Source organism: Podarcis tiliguerta (assembly GCF_965153285.1).
Source record: "Podarcis tiliguerta genome assembly, chromosome: 4".
Classification (NCBI taxonomy): Eukaryota; Metazoa; Chordata; class Lepidosauria; order Squamata; family Lacertidae; genus Podarcis; species Podarcis tiliguerta.
The window spans coordinates 49,406,568-49,423,211 of NC_139537.1; the positions used below are offsets into that span (position 1 = coordinate 49,406,568).

The window sequence follows — 16,644 nt, forward strand, 5'->3', positions numbered from 1 at the left end:
ACAGTGGGTAGTATTCAACTGAATAGTTGTGCTGGCAGAAGGATTAGCAAGAATAAAGGGGGTTCTCCCCCCTTCACTACATTCTGCCCTCAAATCTGTTTCAGAGGGTTTTTGGGGAAACCCAGAAGAGATTTAGAGAGGGGCTGTGGGGAGGAGAGGGAGAGAAAGTTCTATTGTGGAAGAATAAATCCTTGTGCTGACTTAGATTAGTGCTGTGTTGAATACAACCCACCACGTTTTTCTTTGGATTCCAGCCAAAATATGGTTTCCTGCTAATGTACATTGTTGAAGAGGTATGCCTTAGGTGCACACACCTTTGCTTTACTGTAACTATACAGTATGGATTGAGGGTTGTGTTCGAATCCCTCGTTCCTCCCGAATTAATTTGCCACAGTCTAACTCCGTAGATAAGGTAGTCCCAGAAGTGGAGTTGGATGGATGCGTTTGCTTGCACTGCAGTCCATAAAAGAAACAAAAGGCCTTTTCGCATGCAGAAAGGAAAAGATGGAAAAAAGAAAAATAAAGATAATAATGGTTAAGCAAACCAACAAGAAAGTTTAAAATAAGAATGATACCAAAAACTATAGGAAATGGGAAATGAAAACTGTCAAAAATACGAAAAATTAATGGCCCCTCCAGACAACCTGTTTATTGAGCATTCATCAATATTTTCTTGCACAAAGCTTATGTGGAGGATTGATTATATATTGTCTTTACTGAGCATTTATCCTGATTTGCTTGTAGGGTGTATGAATGTCTTCCTGTATGTTCATTCCATACTTTTCACTGTATTTCCCTATCTCTTTCCAAACAACAAAAGGTCATTTAAAAATGGATTTGTTGTGTTAGGGTGAAAGAGCCCTTTAATCCACGCTTCATTAAGCAAACCTAAACTTCCAGTATGTGCTTGAATTCCTACCGCAAAATAGTGGCAGTCTGGAGGTGCCATAACTTAACCTCTGAAGATCATGTATATTTGTACTTTAGATTATTAAATGTTCATATTTTCAAGAACCAAGCAATCTGTATGAATGCTTTACCCTTCACAGTTTTCTTAATTGTTTCACTGAATAATGATAGAAGAGCAGAATAATACCCATATTACCATTTACCAGGGATGCATATGAGATTTTCTTCTGTGATTTTGGGGTTCTGAGTTACCTGAACTTTTTAAAAGAGCGGCAGTGATGTGTTACCAATCCACCATTTTTCTGGGTTTGATTCTCTGACTTCTCAAACTTCTGCATATGCAGAGAGTTTGATGCAGTATCCAGCTTGTACTTCCACCCCCCCCCCAAATTTCTGCTGACACCATGCAAAGAGGAATCTTGATAAGATTAGCTTGTGTACATTGATTAAATCAGAGCACAAAAAAGGATCCTGATGACCATTAACATTTGCACATAATCTCATAATGAAAACAAAGAAGAAAGTTATGCCAACATTAATTTTCTAAATTTTTCAAGGTAAATTTTCTAAATTTTTTAAGGCAGACATTACAGTATACAGGGCAGAACCTACCAACGTGCATAATGATAATGATAAACAAAATAGGGGCAACTGCTCATCCACCCCTGCTCTTTACAAGTTTCTGCCATACAGTGAGATGATTTTACATAAATATGATATGTATTATGTCAGAATTCTCCTCTTGTGAAGCACAGAATGCTGATCTGTACATAGGAGGAATTTATTAGTTTCACTGAAATGAATGTGTTGTTTCTTACTGACTTCAAGACTGTAGAAAACAGATGCCACCCAGCAAACACTGTTCTTGTGCAGTCCCCAGTCATTTTAACAGGATTTGCATAGAAGCAACTGACCTTTACTGTATTATATAGTTGCTCTAATAACAAAGCAACCATCTATCAGGCAACTCGCCATGCATTATTTGCTAATTTTAAGGTAAAAATGTTCCAAAGTTAGGATTATAAATACAGATTTCAAAATAGCAGGCTGATCCTATCCATAGTGGTTCAGACATGCAGAGCCTCAAGCCACGGTGGCTGCAGCAGCCTCCTGCATTATTCCAGCAGAGCTGGAAAGCTCTCTGTTGCTGCATAGCAAAGGAAACACCCATGCTATAATCTCAGGATCGCCACGGCTTTTCCAGAAGTAATGAACTGAAGCCACCCCGGCAGCTTTTATGATGGGCATGTTAGCAACACCTCTGAACCTCATAGAGACGTTGTAACCTCTCTGTTTGAGGAGCAGGTGCCAAAGCACTGTTCTCTTGTACTAGTGTTGGGAATTTAGCTCTCGATCATCTGCTTTGGTTTCATTATAGGATGTCCCAAATCAACTGGTACATACATTTCCAGCTGGAAATACAGCAAGGCTACATCCAGAGCTAGATATTTCTGCCTTATTTCCTTCCAAGCCAGCCTATGCTTGATTTCCGACAATAAAACAACAACTGTGTGCAATATTAACTGTGCCAAAAAGTTCTGCACAGTTTTGCCAAGTATCAAAAATTGGATGGAGCCCTTGGTACTTCCCTCTCCTCATTAACAAATGTACACAAGGCAGTGCCAGAAAGTCTGGCAGACTGTTAGTGGAGGAGTCTGACTCATAGAGCCTATTCTAAAGCTGAGATTCCCATGGGAGCTCTTGCACTGAAATGCCAAAGCCTGCAAAAACCTAACCTGGGTCTTGACCTGCTTCTTAGGTAGGTAGCTTAAGCGCTGCATTCTGCCTTGCAATGAAGCAGTTATGCAGAAAGAGGCCAAGATAGACTCTCGGCAAGTACTGTATTGCCAGGTCACAACATAACCTTGACAGCTGCTGCTGGCAAATGACCCTGTATGCAAAGATAGTCCTTTGGAATCTATGGAGAGGGAGCAGTTTTGGGGTTCAGTCTCCCAATCTCAAACCACACGCAAACACATTTTTGTACCACACAGACTCACTCAAACTCTACCTACCTGTTCAATGTCACTGTTTTTCCTCGATTTGTAAATAAATTCTCCAATAGCTACAAACACAGAAAGAACAAGTCCTGCTGCAAGCACTATGAAGATGCCCCCAATGTTCTCCACACCAAGGGCACTGGCTTCTTTGCTGTCCTCCTCAGGGCAACCATTGCCTCGCCACCACTTCTCCTTCATCATGTGCAGCTTTCCTTCCTCCTGTAGCTGGAGAATGGCAATAGTGATTTTGTCTCTGTAAGGAGAGCCTGGGCAGGGTGGGAGGGAAGCAAAACAAGAAGGATTGAATATGACATTCAGGCAAGAGCACAGGCAAAAGTGGAGTTATCAGTCTGATCCAGCTCTTTGTATAGTAGTAGTAGTAGTAGTAGTAGTAGTAGTAGTAAGTTGACGTTATCAAGAGCACTAAAATATACATTGTGCATTCAAAGCATCCAGAACTGGACTTTTTAACAATGTTACTTATGCTGGTTATTCATATTGCTTGTTATACCACACAGAATGGGCAATAGTTCTTTTTAATATTTTTGAATCTTGGTGATTTCTTTGTTCAGCCATTGATCCCATGGCTTAGTAGGACTTTGACCTGAGATCCAATTTTCTGTTCGTTGGATAACACTGCTCTTTATCCAAACGGAAAGTAATATTACAGCCAGACACCTGAACCTTTAATTTATCCAGCACTGACCATGCCTCAATCACAGATAAAGTTCTCAGTGTTAAGAGTTCAATCCTGAAACATGTATATTATTAATGTAGGAAGTACCTTGGAGTTTTGGTTTTCTAACCGTTCCATCTATGTAGAAGAATATTTTCCTAATATTTGGACAAAACAAACTTTTCTATCCCTTCCTATAACCAACACCACCTGTTAGTGGCAAGGCTGACAAAGTTGTCAGATGTCTGTAAATCCTGGAGAAACCTGACTTTCCCATCAGTCATCTTGTGCATTTGTTTTTTGTTGTTGGCAGTTCAACAACACTGCAGAGCAATAATGCAAGAAAACATTTGAGTTTGTTGACTTTGCGAGCATTGTAGCTTATGAAATATTTTAACTTTTTTGTTTGTTTCAATTGTGTGGATGACATTGAAATTATTGATTTCACCATAAACACATACATATCTTCCCAAATCTTTCTTTAAATTCATATTAATCATATAAGAAACCTCTTATAACTACATCCCCCAGCTGTATTTCTGATGCATACGTTCTCCCTAAGGAGCTACCATCTGTTCTAATTTATTCCTTCATTGTTTTGGGCTTGAAGCATAGAATCTTTATCACTGCCCTGAAATCTTTACAGTGCATCAATCATTATCTTGGAACCTTTGCATTTTCTCCTGGGGGCAGTGGTTGACGACTGCTGTCATCAAAGAAATTCAAATACAGTCTGAAACATTAGTCAAAATGCAACAATACTTTACAAATTAAGAGAACTTGGATAAACCTAGTCCTAAAAGCTAATCTAGAATCCTAATATTAAAAATCAGCAGCATTAAACTGGAATGATGAACTGACACAATTGTTCAAATTTACTGAAATTATTGAAAGTATTTATTAGTCATTATTGAATTATTGAAAGTATTTATTAGTCATATTAAGGTTGTAGCTCTACATGCGTGGAGAACATGGCCCAGGGGGCTCCCCTAGACTTCCAGTATAATTACTCCCTTTCATGCCAAACATGCCACTGTTGTGCTAGGTGTGGTCCAATGTACCCAGATGACTGGGGCCTTGCTGGGCTTTCCCTAAGAGGCCTTGTGCCTGGCTTTACTCTTGCTTTTTCTGAGAGCAGCCTGCATATTATGAATCTGGAGAAGAATAAGCTGCTAGATGTTACAAGGAGAGGCCTGCACTTGACATGAAATCTACTCTTGCCTCTATAGGACCAAGGAAACTGAGGAACAATTATCTGGTGAGTGCCAGGCCTGTTTTCAAAGTACAGAAGGGGAAAGGAAAGGGCAACTGTCCCCCTCAAAGCACCCATCTCCATCTATAACTTCTTCTGATGAAAAAGGCCCCAGCCTGGCTGCCCTAGTAGCCCACCTTGGTGCCTTAAAGAAGGCAAGCACAACCGAGGAAGCAAAAATAGCTGGTAGGGAAATAGGGCAGGAAATGCTAGAAACCACCAGGTCAATGCAATTGATCTTGGTGCTGTTGAGGCCTGGGTTTTAGTTGAACCTCTACGGGAGGAAAGTTCCATCAATTTCGAACGCCTCTTTGTTTTTTCTTGTTATTAAAATGAGAAGAGGATATAAAAGAATATAAAATAATAGCTTGTGGGGCTTATTTGGATATATTTGTGAAAAACATTGGAACTCTTTCGACCTACCAGAGCTCTTGCAAAGCAGTGAATGTGTCAGATAAAAAGGATTTTAATTTACCTATCACAGTCTAGCAGTCACCACTGATATTCATACACTTCTTACCAATGGGAGTTCCTACGCCGTAACCTTTGGAATCAATGAGCCCTCCAATCTGGGTGAGATTACAGTTCCTCTGAGTGACGTATTCTATGCTAGTTGATTCCATCAGCAGAGCATAGTCGGTGGTGAGCACACGCTGGATTCCCTCGTCATTGTTCTTTACCAGCGCTGTCTGCTGCCTGCTGCTCATGAATGCCCACATTTTCTCATAAGTTGATATTTTGGATTTCTAAGAATAGAAGTCACAAGCATCAGAAATAGGTCCTATTCACACGCTATATATACATTTTTAAACCCTCACATTGCTAGTTGGCATCAGTTCTAGTTGTTGAGTGTAGGAGAATCTTTTGAGAATTGGGAATCTTTTCCATTCAGATATATTCTGCTGAATGAAGCCTTATGGGTCAGCACTTTTACAAATTTCCAACAGCTAATATAATGAGCACATGGCTTCTTTTAACACCATTTGTCACAAAATACCATAGAGGCCTGTGGTCTGTTTGTGACCCAGTGAGACCTACAATGGAAAACCGATGGACAGTACAGAACAATTACTGCCAGGTGTTCTATAGGAAAAGAGCTGTGCTATTGCTCAGCTGTGATAGAATGTACTGTATTGTTCTTAAAAATAGTCCAGTCTGATAAAGACAGTTTGTCAGCTTCAAACAAAAATATAAAGGCAAACTAATAAAAAAGAATTCAGGAACTTAAAAGAGTGCTCAGGATAACCAAGGCCCCTGGTCTCCATGATAAAATTGCAGGTGAACGGTTTAATTACTGAATATTCAAAATACAGGCTCAGTTTTTAAATTTATAGAGCCCAAAACACAACTGTGTTTTCTTTTATCCATAAAGAACATTATAGTCCCAGCCTTGTTCTTCCATCACTGACTGGGATATGATCTTTTGCTAGTGATATCTGCTATTCAAATCAATTATACATCTCTATTTGCCAGAAAACACCTGAGGTTTTTTTTAAAAAATACTTAAGAAGTTGAGATTTGCATACATAATATGAATATCACTTTGGATGGTACCAGGATCTTACATGAAAAACACCAGAGTTTTTTTAAAAAAAAAATACTTAAGAAGTTGAGATTTGCATACAGAATAGGAATATCACTTTGGATGGTACCAGAATCTTACATGCTGATGCTTATATTTCTAGTCTTGCATAGAAACCAGTACATTTCCATCATGTTAAAAGGATCCTCTACCATAAATCTTTAAGGAAACAGCTTGTGAATAAAGTCCCTACTGCCTTCACCAAACAAGAGTTGAATCCCATTACAGAGTCTTTATATTCATGGATGGGTGTAGCCAATACTTTGCGAGACAGGATGTCTCTGTAAATATAATCTTCTGGGATGGCCCCAAGGCAGTGAGATGTTACCTTATCTTTAAGCAGAAACTTAACCTTAGACTTTTCAGTATTTGAACTTTTACTATGTCTCTTCTAGTATGCTGTTTTAAACAAAACATTGTTTTTGACTTAAATGTCAAGGTTATTTTGTACGCATTGAATACCATCGCAAACACTTGTATAACCCATATTTTACTGTAGGGCAACATAAATTTCCACATAACTGCAATCTGGAAAGACACACACATTCTGGCAACACAAATCTGTAATTAATTAGCAACACTGGTTTCAGTGTGCCAAATGACAGTATTTATCCTTACAGCAGTATTGTGAAATAAGTAATTTATTAATTAATTCCATTGATTAATCACCTAATTAAAATATTTCTCCAGGTGACATAAAAAATAATATACAAAATTAAGACAGTGCTACAGTTCAGTAAAACCAATAAAATCTACCTCACAACAATTCGGTAACAAAAAGGAATTATGATTCTGTGTTTAGAAGCAAACAAGGACAGAGAGAGAGAGAGAATGACTTAAAGCATCACTAGCACTGAAGCACAACTTAGAAGTGATTCGTGTGGCCATCAGGCACATGGCAATTTCTGGAAATTAACTTTAAATCAATTGCATGTTTTGTTATGACCAGTGGTTTTTAGGAAATAAATTTGACTGACTGACATTGCAAGTGTTTTGCCTTTCTCCCTTAGTGGCCTGGTTGTTTGTGTTGGCATTACGCTGCCACACAAATGTACAGGCTTTTTGCATGCATCACAGTCCACATTGTATCTGGCTGGGTGAATCTGTTCTCACCTGTGAGACATGACCAGGTCTTAAGTAACAAGGCTGCACTCTTCTGACTCCTGTTCAACTACTCATAGCATCTGTTGGGTGTCCTCTGCAGCTTCCATGAGGCTCTCCTCTCCTGAGCATAGGAGAGCTGGGATTCCTGCCTTTCCATCCAGAGGTGTTGGATCTGAGGAAGGGTGAGGATTTCTTTCCTCCAGCCTTGGCTCCAGCACTTCAGCCTCCCCCTCTTCCTCCCTTTCCTCATTGCCCGCCAGCCCAAGCCTGACACCATCTCAGGGCACTTCCAATATTTGTCATGCCCTGAAAGCTTTGCTACCACTCTTTCTTGGTATGGGCTTCTGAGGGGCAATACCTTTCTTGTATAGTGGCATTTCAGCTTCTCTGTGTTGCATGATTTATAAGCGTGCACAGTATTAAAAAAACATTTCGGCTGTAGCCTCCAGAGCCATCTTAGCAAAAACATGTTTATAAATGCAAAAGGAGAAATGTACATAGTTATCATAAGGGGAAAAAATGGGGAAATGGTTTAAAAATACAACTATTCTTTAATTCTATTTATTTTGATGCTTTTATGGAGAACACCAACAGAATAACAATAGAAAGTACTAAATACTAATGCAGTTAGTTTATTAATCTCATTTCCAAGCAGCAAGGAAGGCTTTATTTATGAACAGAGGTATCAAGGAAGTTTGTCGTTAACTGTGCTTTTGCAGCTGTGTTAATACACTTAGATATTGCTAGTTTTTAGAAGAGTCAGAGATATAAATGCTGAGAATCCCAACCCCACAGTTTCACCATGAACTTGTAAATGTGTGGTCAGTAACTGAAAGCAGCCATTTATAAAGTCATGATGGCAACCATAGAAATCTGTTCGCAGAAAACAGCAGAGATAGCAGGAGCACATTCCTTTCCAAATTCCCATAGCTTTGTCAATCTGTCACAGCGTCTTTACAGTGATAGCTTCTTAAAGGTTAGCTTTGCCTCTGTGCATCATGCTTAGATCCCACAGTGGGGATGTGGATAACTATAATTACCTGCATCTGCTCAGGTGTTTCCTCCCTGAGATTACCAACTGCTGTTTATATAGCTCTGCCATATTCATAGCTCAGAGGCTCAGAGTATGAAACTAATAAACCAAGAGCTGCCCCTGTGAACTAAATGAAATTTAATGTGATTATTCCAGAATAAAATGTGTGAGAATTGAAGACGTGCTTTATTTTATGAGTTAAAGGTGCAAACCAATGGTCCCTGGGCGTGTGTCCCCGGTACCATAAAATTCTGGCAGATCTCCTCTCAGAAGCCCCCTCCCAGGAAATGTGGGAAGGGCTGCTACTATTGGCTCATCACCATTGATACTCCAGGGACAAGAGAGTGTAAAATATATTTGGTTTATATCTATATAACATAGTTTTGAAATTATATAATTATGTAATTTTGTTTATATTTCCTTAGCTGTGGTACATCTTTCCAACTAGTTCAGATAGATAACTGCCAGAGTTGGTCCAAATTAGCCCAACATAAGTGCCAATTTGATATTGTGTGTAATTCTGCCAATGACACAAAGCAAAGGCAACTGGTGATATATCACTTGAGATTCTATAGACTGACTGACCACATTTCCCCCAATTTGTCTTTTATTGCAGTAAGTTTTGGCTGTTTCCCAAATGCTGAGCTGGAGTTCTGAAGGGCTTACTGGTGGCTCCAATCTATTTTGGGCTGATTGTGCAATGGAGGGTTCCTTTGCAGACTGAGCAGTATGGCTTTGAGCAAAGATCTTTGAGTTCGGCAATGGAGCAGTGCAGGTCACACACAGTTTCCCGCAGCTATTCCGACATAAATATCTCAGGTTCATTTGATTTCTCCATTCACATTTACTATCTAGTTCAAGAAAAAACACTATCTTACCTTGAAGAAGGTCATAGTTGAGCCATCTCTAACAGCTCCGTATTCTATCTTAGTTTGCTTTGCCAGATCATCTGCAGAATCAATGGGGGATTCCATTCTCTCAACAGTCAAGAAGGCGGCCAAATTAGCAGTGTAGGATGAGATTATGATCAAGGTGAAAAACCACCATATTCCTCCAACTATTCTGGTGGAAAGAGCTTTTGGCATGAGCTCAGATCCTATATAACACCATCAAAACATTTGTATTACAATTGGCTGAAATAAATGTCAAACTAGTTCTACGGACTTACGTTTAGGAACATGCTAAATGTATGAACAACAGACTACAATGATTTGATGTAATAATCGCGGACATACAGAGTTAACACTAAACAAGGAAACATACTTTGAAAAATAAGTATGAATGCTAAATGATAAACACATGGATGTCCTTGGGTCTGAATTCCAAATTCATCCTCCAAAATTCTTTGTCATTAATAATATATTGCTGTTCCCAGTAACATAATTGGGCTCTGATGCTGAACACACTTACTCAGATGTAAGTTTCATTGACATTACTGTAATAAATGTGGTTAGGAACAGGGAACTTATATTAATGTGAATTATTTTCCTTCCACCTCAGTAATGGCTTGGTACCACGAAATCACATGGAGGAATAGGCTTACTTTAGTAACAGCTACAGAGCTTAAATGGGTAAGAGGAAAAAGGGGGGAAAACACATAAATTGTCTTTTAAATATACAGTTAAGCTCTTAGGGACAGTTAAAAGTGAGAACCCTAAGCCATAATGGACAACTGCGGTGAAGCAACACAAGATGCAGCAAGCTTAGGACAGTAAATGGATAATTTTAATGTTAATTCATTGTTGAAAGTAAAATTCTTTCCCCATATTAAAGATTTAGTTCTATCTATATGTTTATTGCATTAATTTGAACCCATTTTCCCATCCCTGCCCCAGTAAAAATGGTTCCAACTTAATATTTGGTGCTCATTGGATGACTTTATGAAGTGATCCCATTAAATATATATAACCATTTTTAGAGAGCCTGCTGACATCCAGGCCCTTCAGAATTAACAAATTCTCACAGGACCTCTTCAACATCACTGCCAGGTCAAAATGTTATGTCAGAATCAGCCCTGTTTGCCCTGCATAGCCTTTCAATGCACAGAAGACAGAAATATTATTAAAAGTTTTCTTGAAGCACCATGAAGTCAGTCTATTCTTCATGGCTGAGCTGACAGACAAGCATATTAGCAAATCAAATACTGATTCAAGATGTTTGCACGGCCCTCTCCTGCACTTTCCCTTTGCCTTTCCCGTACTTGCTTGCTTCCCCTTCCTATTCCTGCTTTATCCAGGGAAAATTAACAAAGTGCCCTTCAGCTTCTGGGCAAAACGTAGACATGAGGTTAATACTCGCACACATTGTTAAACTCATGGGTGCAAGGTGGGCTCAGGCTTCCTTGTAGCAGCTATTATACAGGGCTGGAACAAGGGATTGTGCCACCTGAAGCAGGCAGAAATATTGCTGCCATGCCACCTCTTCTCACCCTCCCATCCCCCTCTTTGCAGCAACAGCGATGGTGCTCTTCTTCCTGCGCTTCCCCATGTCTTCTCCCCCCTGTGTTCTTCTCCAAAAAATGCATTAGCAGCATCATCACTAGAGGGAGGTTTATCTGCCTCCCTCTTTCCTCCTGCCCCCTGGCTCAGTGCCTCACTATGTGGAAGGGTCAAAAGTGGCCAGGAGAGAAGCTGTTTAAACGTATAAACTTTTCAAAAGATGCTTTAAAGTTCCTTAATGTTTTTCCAATGCTTTCCCCCACCGTGGAGTGGGTGGCTCAGACCCTTATCTTGCTAGGGGGCAGACAGGCATCTAGCGGTGTTGGCAGCAGCGGCAGCAGGACCACTGGCCAATAATGAGATGGGTTGGGGGCACTTGGGATTGGGACAGTTCACTGCGTTCCTATGACCACAGCCCAAAACAGTTGTCTCATTCCTCCTCATGTTTGGGTTGACCCTGTATTTGCATAATAGAAACTGAGCACACCAAGTTCATCAACACAGTTAACATCACATCTAGTGTGGCTCCCCATTCTGGGAACCAGCCAGTAGAGAGCTTTGCTAATTTTCACCAGGTATAGGAGGGGGATGTAGCAACAAGGGAGAGAACAAGGAACCAGGCAGGGTCTGTATGCTCATCTGTTTAGTTTCAGCTGGGAAATCACGTTTGTGTATCTTCTCTTCAACTGCAAGTCTCTGCTCCTACTGAATTTACAGTTGAGTCAAAGTACATGCTTAAATGCTTATTGGACTAAAGCATACATCAGCATGTGGTCAAATTTTGAGCTGGATACTAAACACTTGATACAATTTGTTCAGCAAACATTTTTTGGCACTGAAGTGCTGTGCCTTCTAAGACAATTATGTGAGATGAATACAAAAGATCGATGGCCTTGGCAGATTTATTAGTTTATAAACTGTATGGCTGGAAAAGGACCATCATTTTCCAAATGATAGCTGAAAAATAAAACTTCTCTTTATATCAATATGTCTGTGCTAAGAATGAGTCAAGGCTCCAAGCATGTTGATGTAGGCATTTTGAGCGTAATTGATGGGAATTTGCTCCAATTACTTAGAGTTAAGTGGGTGCCTCTGATTCTATTCTTTCATTTTGTGTTGTATTCTATGTACATACATGGAACGATAACTTCCATTTTATGGGGAATACTTGCCAAACACACGTTTCTTTGTAAATGAGATTGGTAATCTGACATATTGCTTGGGTTTTGGATTGGGATCTGCATATTTATGGCACATGCAGAGCTGCATAAAAATTAACAGCCTGATCCAGCAAAGATCTGCACATAGAGGCAATCTTCCATGTGTGCACCCAGTGCAGATATGCAGCTAAAGAGCAATACTCAGCCGAGTACCACTGAACTAAATGGATTTGTTTGTTTTGTTTTGGGTATGAATGATCATCTCAGCCCAGGGTCACTAGTTGTCTACAGTAAGAGCTGGATAGTGACTGTTTAATGGGATTGTACTCCTCATTACTCAGAAGCAAGTCCTTCCTGAATTTAACATGACTTACCTTCCAGTGAGTAGATGTAGGATTGCAGCCAAAGCTTCCTATTAATCTCAGAAATGCTATTTTTAAAACCAGTATCTTTATCTCCACTATAATTCTTTTCCTGGCACTCCAACAATACAATTTATTTTTACACACACCAACTCTTCCAGGGGTGATGCCCTTAGATTTGATCTGCAGCTGATCTAAACCAGCACAAGAAGCAGCTGCAAAGAGTGCTGATTCAGTTCTTCATGAAAACATTATTTACTAAAAGCTCAGCAAAGGAATATAAATTATGTAGACACTGATGTAATGCCACATTTTAATGAATATAGATGGTAATAATGGCTACCTACATTTCAGAAACCATTGCAACTTGGAAGAATAATCTAGAAAATTGGTTTCCTAGATAGGTGTTCCACAATAAAACACTGAGAAGTTTTGAAAGGTTTCAACCTCTAGCTAATTCTAATTTCTCTTTCTCTCCTCTGATTTTCTGTCATAAGGAAACTCAGTTGCTTGAGTGAAAACAGAAAGTCTGCATTTTACCTCTTTTAGATTTGGTTAGGTTGAAAATTGCTGAGCTTGTAAAGTGTCAGTGGACACCATCAGCAACTGCCTTAAGCAAGTAAGAAGCTGAAGGCAAGCAATTGGCTCACAGGACCATGATGACTTACAAATTTTGATTGCTGATTCAGCACAGCTAAAGAATGAACACCTTTAGACCTACTTGGGTAGCATACAGATCTTTTTACAAGATATTCAAGAGAAATCATTGCTGTCTTTTGCCTCAGTCCAGATCCTCATGCAAGCTCTGATGCATACATGAAGCTCTTCTATGTGCAATTTCCCCTAGTAATCTTTTTGAGGGGAGCAGACCTGTAAGTGTAGAGCTTTATTGTTGCCCTGTTCATCCCAGTGAAGTGCATGAGTTAAAGCACATGTGAATTAGGAGTTCTATATGTGCATCAGAGTTGTGGCACATACAGAAAATTGCTGGATCAGAGGGTTTTCTTCAGGGGACCTAAGATTCAAAATATGCTTAACAGCCTGATCACATTCATGGGTTGGTTTTTTTTCTTGCGTAAGCCCTATGGAGTTCTCTTTTTTTATTCTTTTAATATTATTATTATTATTATTGCGATTTTGTTACCAAGCACAGGCTTGTGTTATGACACTAAAATACTATATGTGTCTAAAGGAAGAGTGTCATTGAGTTTAGGGGGATAAATGGACATGGGACTGCAGCCTTAGCCTTATTTCATTCATAAGATATTGCTCTTCAAAGCAGCACGCTGTACTCATTTCAGAGGAATTTCACTGTCATTAAATAGGCTAGTAAGGTGGGAGCCATGACCTGTGTAGCTTTCTATACATTGTCAATTAATTTGCCAAGTATTTTGATAACCTTTCAAAGAAAATATGCTGTATTTGTATAGAGAACTTAAATAAGAGGTGTGAGAAAATAATGCTATTATTAAGAACCAGAGTCAGACAATACTTGCTGAAGACTCTCTAGTGCCTTTTTATGGCAGACATGACAGCCAATCCTGATCCAGACTTTGCTCACGCTCTGTAGAAAAGAGAAAGTCTGATCATCACATTTTAAAATGTAATAAACCAGTGGCTTCCAATCAAGCACAACAAGCAGCTTCTGTTAACAAGAAAGAGCATAACAATAGATGCAGAGGTTAGCAACCGTTCATCTCTTGTTCAGACTCTACATGTTAATGATGGTGCACTTACAGTCCACACGTACCACAAGTTTGTACATGGAAACATTTGCTTCAACTTACAATTTTGGTTTTTTGCTTTTAAAGCTTCTTCAAAGACAAGCAGAGTCTGGTTGGGGCTGACTGTCATGTACCCAAGGTAGTGGTAACTAGTAGGCACGGCATCCCACAGTTTGCTGTGGATGATGGTAAACTCCAAAAATGGCAGGCCATTCAGAACACAACGTATTTGGGCACTTGCACACACAAAGCATTCACAACTATAGACCTGTCCAATACTGTAAAACCTTAGTCTGTGTTTTACTGACAAACTGACAAACTGGGACAAGAAGCTGATTTTTCAATTCATCTTGGATAGAATCCATTCTATGAGTATCTGTGCCCCCCTTCCCACTTAGCCCAATAAATGCCTAATATACTACAGGGAACAGAATCAATGGTCAAATTCCCACTGGTGTTAGAAAATCAGGCTTATGAAATTGTGATGTTTGATTTCTACTCAACCCCAATTTGTTATTCCTCATATTAATTGTTCTTTGAGTTGGTCTAGGGGTGTTTTCACTTGCATGCCTTTATTAAAATATTTCACTATTCTCATGATTTTCTCAGTGTGTGGTTTTTTGAGGGGGTTCACAATGATTAAACATATATTCTGAACACGCACCTCACATAGAGGCAAAAGCTTATTAATGGGAGCCTCAGAATGAACACATCATATACACACATGGTTAGTATATGCACCGCTGATTCTTCACGTCTATTGCACCTCATTTCCTTTCATTGTAAAATGAGCATCTCTGTGCAGTTTCCAGAATCAACAGCTGTTAGGACGTTGTGGGTGTCAAAGGCTGGATGCATTTACAAGAGGCAAAACCATAAAGACCTGCAGAAAAGTGATTAATTAAGTTTGGGGATTTTTAAGCAATAGAAGTTTGACAAATGCTCATGAAATAATGATTCCCACAAAATGTATTGTGGCCCTTAAAAAAAACAAACCACCTTGCCTTAGTGTTTTATAATGGCATGAAGTCTAATTGAAAATTATTTTCTTCTGTAGTTTGATTCATATAGATTACTACTTTCAGTGAAAACAACTCCAAAGCCATCTTGCTCCTTAGATTTTGCCTATCAAAGTACAACCATGTGATATAAAAACAAACTTTGCATTTCATTGCATGCTTTCCTTCAGTAGATTTACTTTGGATTTTAAAAGTTTTAATTTCTTCCCCGGACCCCCTTTTTAATTGTCAATATATACAGTGTTGTTGCATGTCTCTTGTCTAGATCAGGTTTTACAGTATATGCTAGAGCTACAAATGGTGGAGTTTACCAGCACAGAAGCTCTTGAGCAGACTGTGGGATGTGTGCAGTAATGAGGTGTAACCGGTGTACCTTGCTGCATGAGAGCTCCAACTCCAAACCAGAAACTATTAAGTAAAGTAAAATTGTTTTCCACCACATCTGAGTCAGGGTTGCACGGGTGGGGGTTATACCACTCATAGGGTGTAAACCTGTGGTAGTTAACAGAAACAGTTTGTAAACATCAGATTTTAAAAAAAATACAGACAGCACCAGCAAACCTGCTGAACAATGCACAAAATGCAAAGATTAATGAGGAAAACAAAAGAGAAGAAAATTAAGGCCATATTCATAAATGTACAGCCACAGCATAGAAGTTCCAAGGCAGCTTGGCAATGCAGCAGGCAGGTTTTAGAGCACCAGAGTCAGTCACATGCCTTAACGATAATTGTACTTTGATTCTAATAAGTCCAGCACACTCTTCAAAGAGAAGGAAAACTGCTTCCAGACACTTGCTTTCCAGGTGACCCTTGAACTATAGTTTTGAAGACCCTTGAACTATAGTTTTGAAGACTCTTTGTGATGCAGAGAAGACTGTTGCCTCAGATGTGTTCTTGCCAAATGCACTCGTTTGCTCTCAGCTTTCTCCAGGCAGGCAGTGCAACCGTGTGCATGCCTACCCAGAAGTAAGCCTCAAGTTCAGTGGGACTTGATCCCAAGTAAGCGTTACAGGACTTCAGCCTGAACAGCTTGATTTCTGGAAAAGGAATTGATCCACATAAATGTTCGGATCATTTCCATCCAGTTCACTATTCAGATGTGTATATTTGTGGTGCCACAAATTAGGGTCAATTCACTCTTCATACTGCAGTTGTGAATAAGCCTCTCCTCATCCAAGAGGTGGATGAGGGGTGTGTGTTGTGGGCGGGATGCGATTTCTGCATCACGCAGGGGGCATTACGCCCCCTGCCCCAGTCACCTGGCTGGCACACCACGCCCACAGGTAAGGCTTGGAGGGGGCGTGGTTTGCAGTTTAACTTACGGCTGTGCCAGCCATTCCGCCTCATTTTCCACCTTCTCATCGTGAAGGGGTGAAATATTTCTG

General features: G+C 39.7%; 1 protein-coding gene across 7 annotated transcripts in view; it reads right to left on the reverse strand.

Annotated features, from left to right (window-relative positions):
* GRIK1 (glutamate ionotropic receptor kainate type subunit 1) overlaps positions 1-16,644 on the reverse strand; it is a 157,213-nt gene that overhangs the window by 6,134 nt on the left and 134,435 nt on the right. For 5 of the 7 annotated variants that reach the window (XM_083438599.1, XM_083438602.1, XM_083438601.1 and 2 more), the window contains 4 exons: positions 15,633-15,751; positions 9,435-9,652; positions 5,358-5,583; positions 2,925-3,175 (listed from right to left, as the gene is read on the reverse strand). In XM_083438599.1, the coding sequence (XP_083294725.1) occupies positions 2,925-3,175; positions 5,358-5,583; positions 9,435-9,652; positions 15,633-15,751 (814 nt within the window). Of the gene's footprint in view, positions 1-314; positions 481-2,924; positions 3,176-5,357; positions 5,584-9,434; positions 9,653-15,632; positions 15,752-16,644 lie in introns of all 7 variants that reach the window. The other 2 variants (XM_083438600.1, XM_083438603.1) reach the window with 1 other exon arrangement.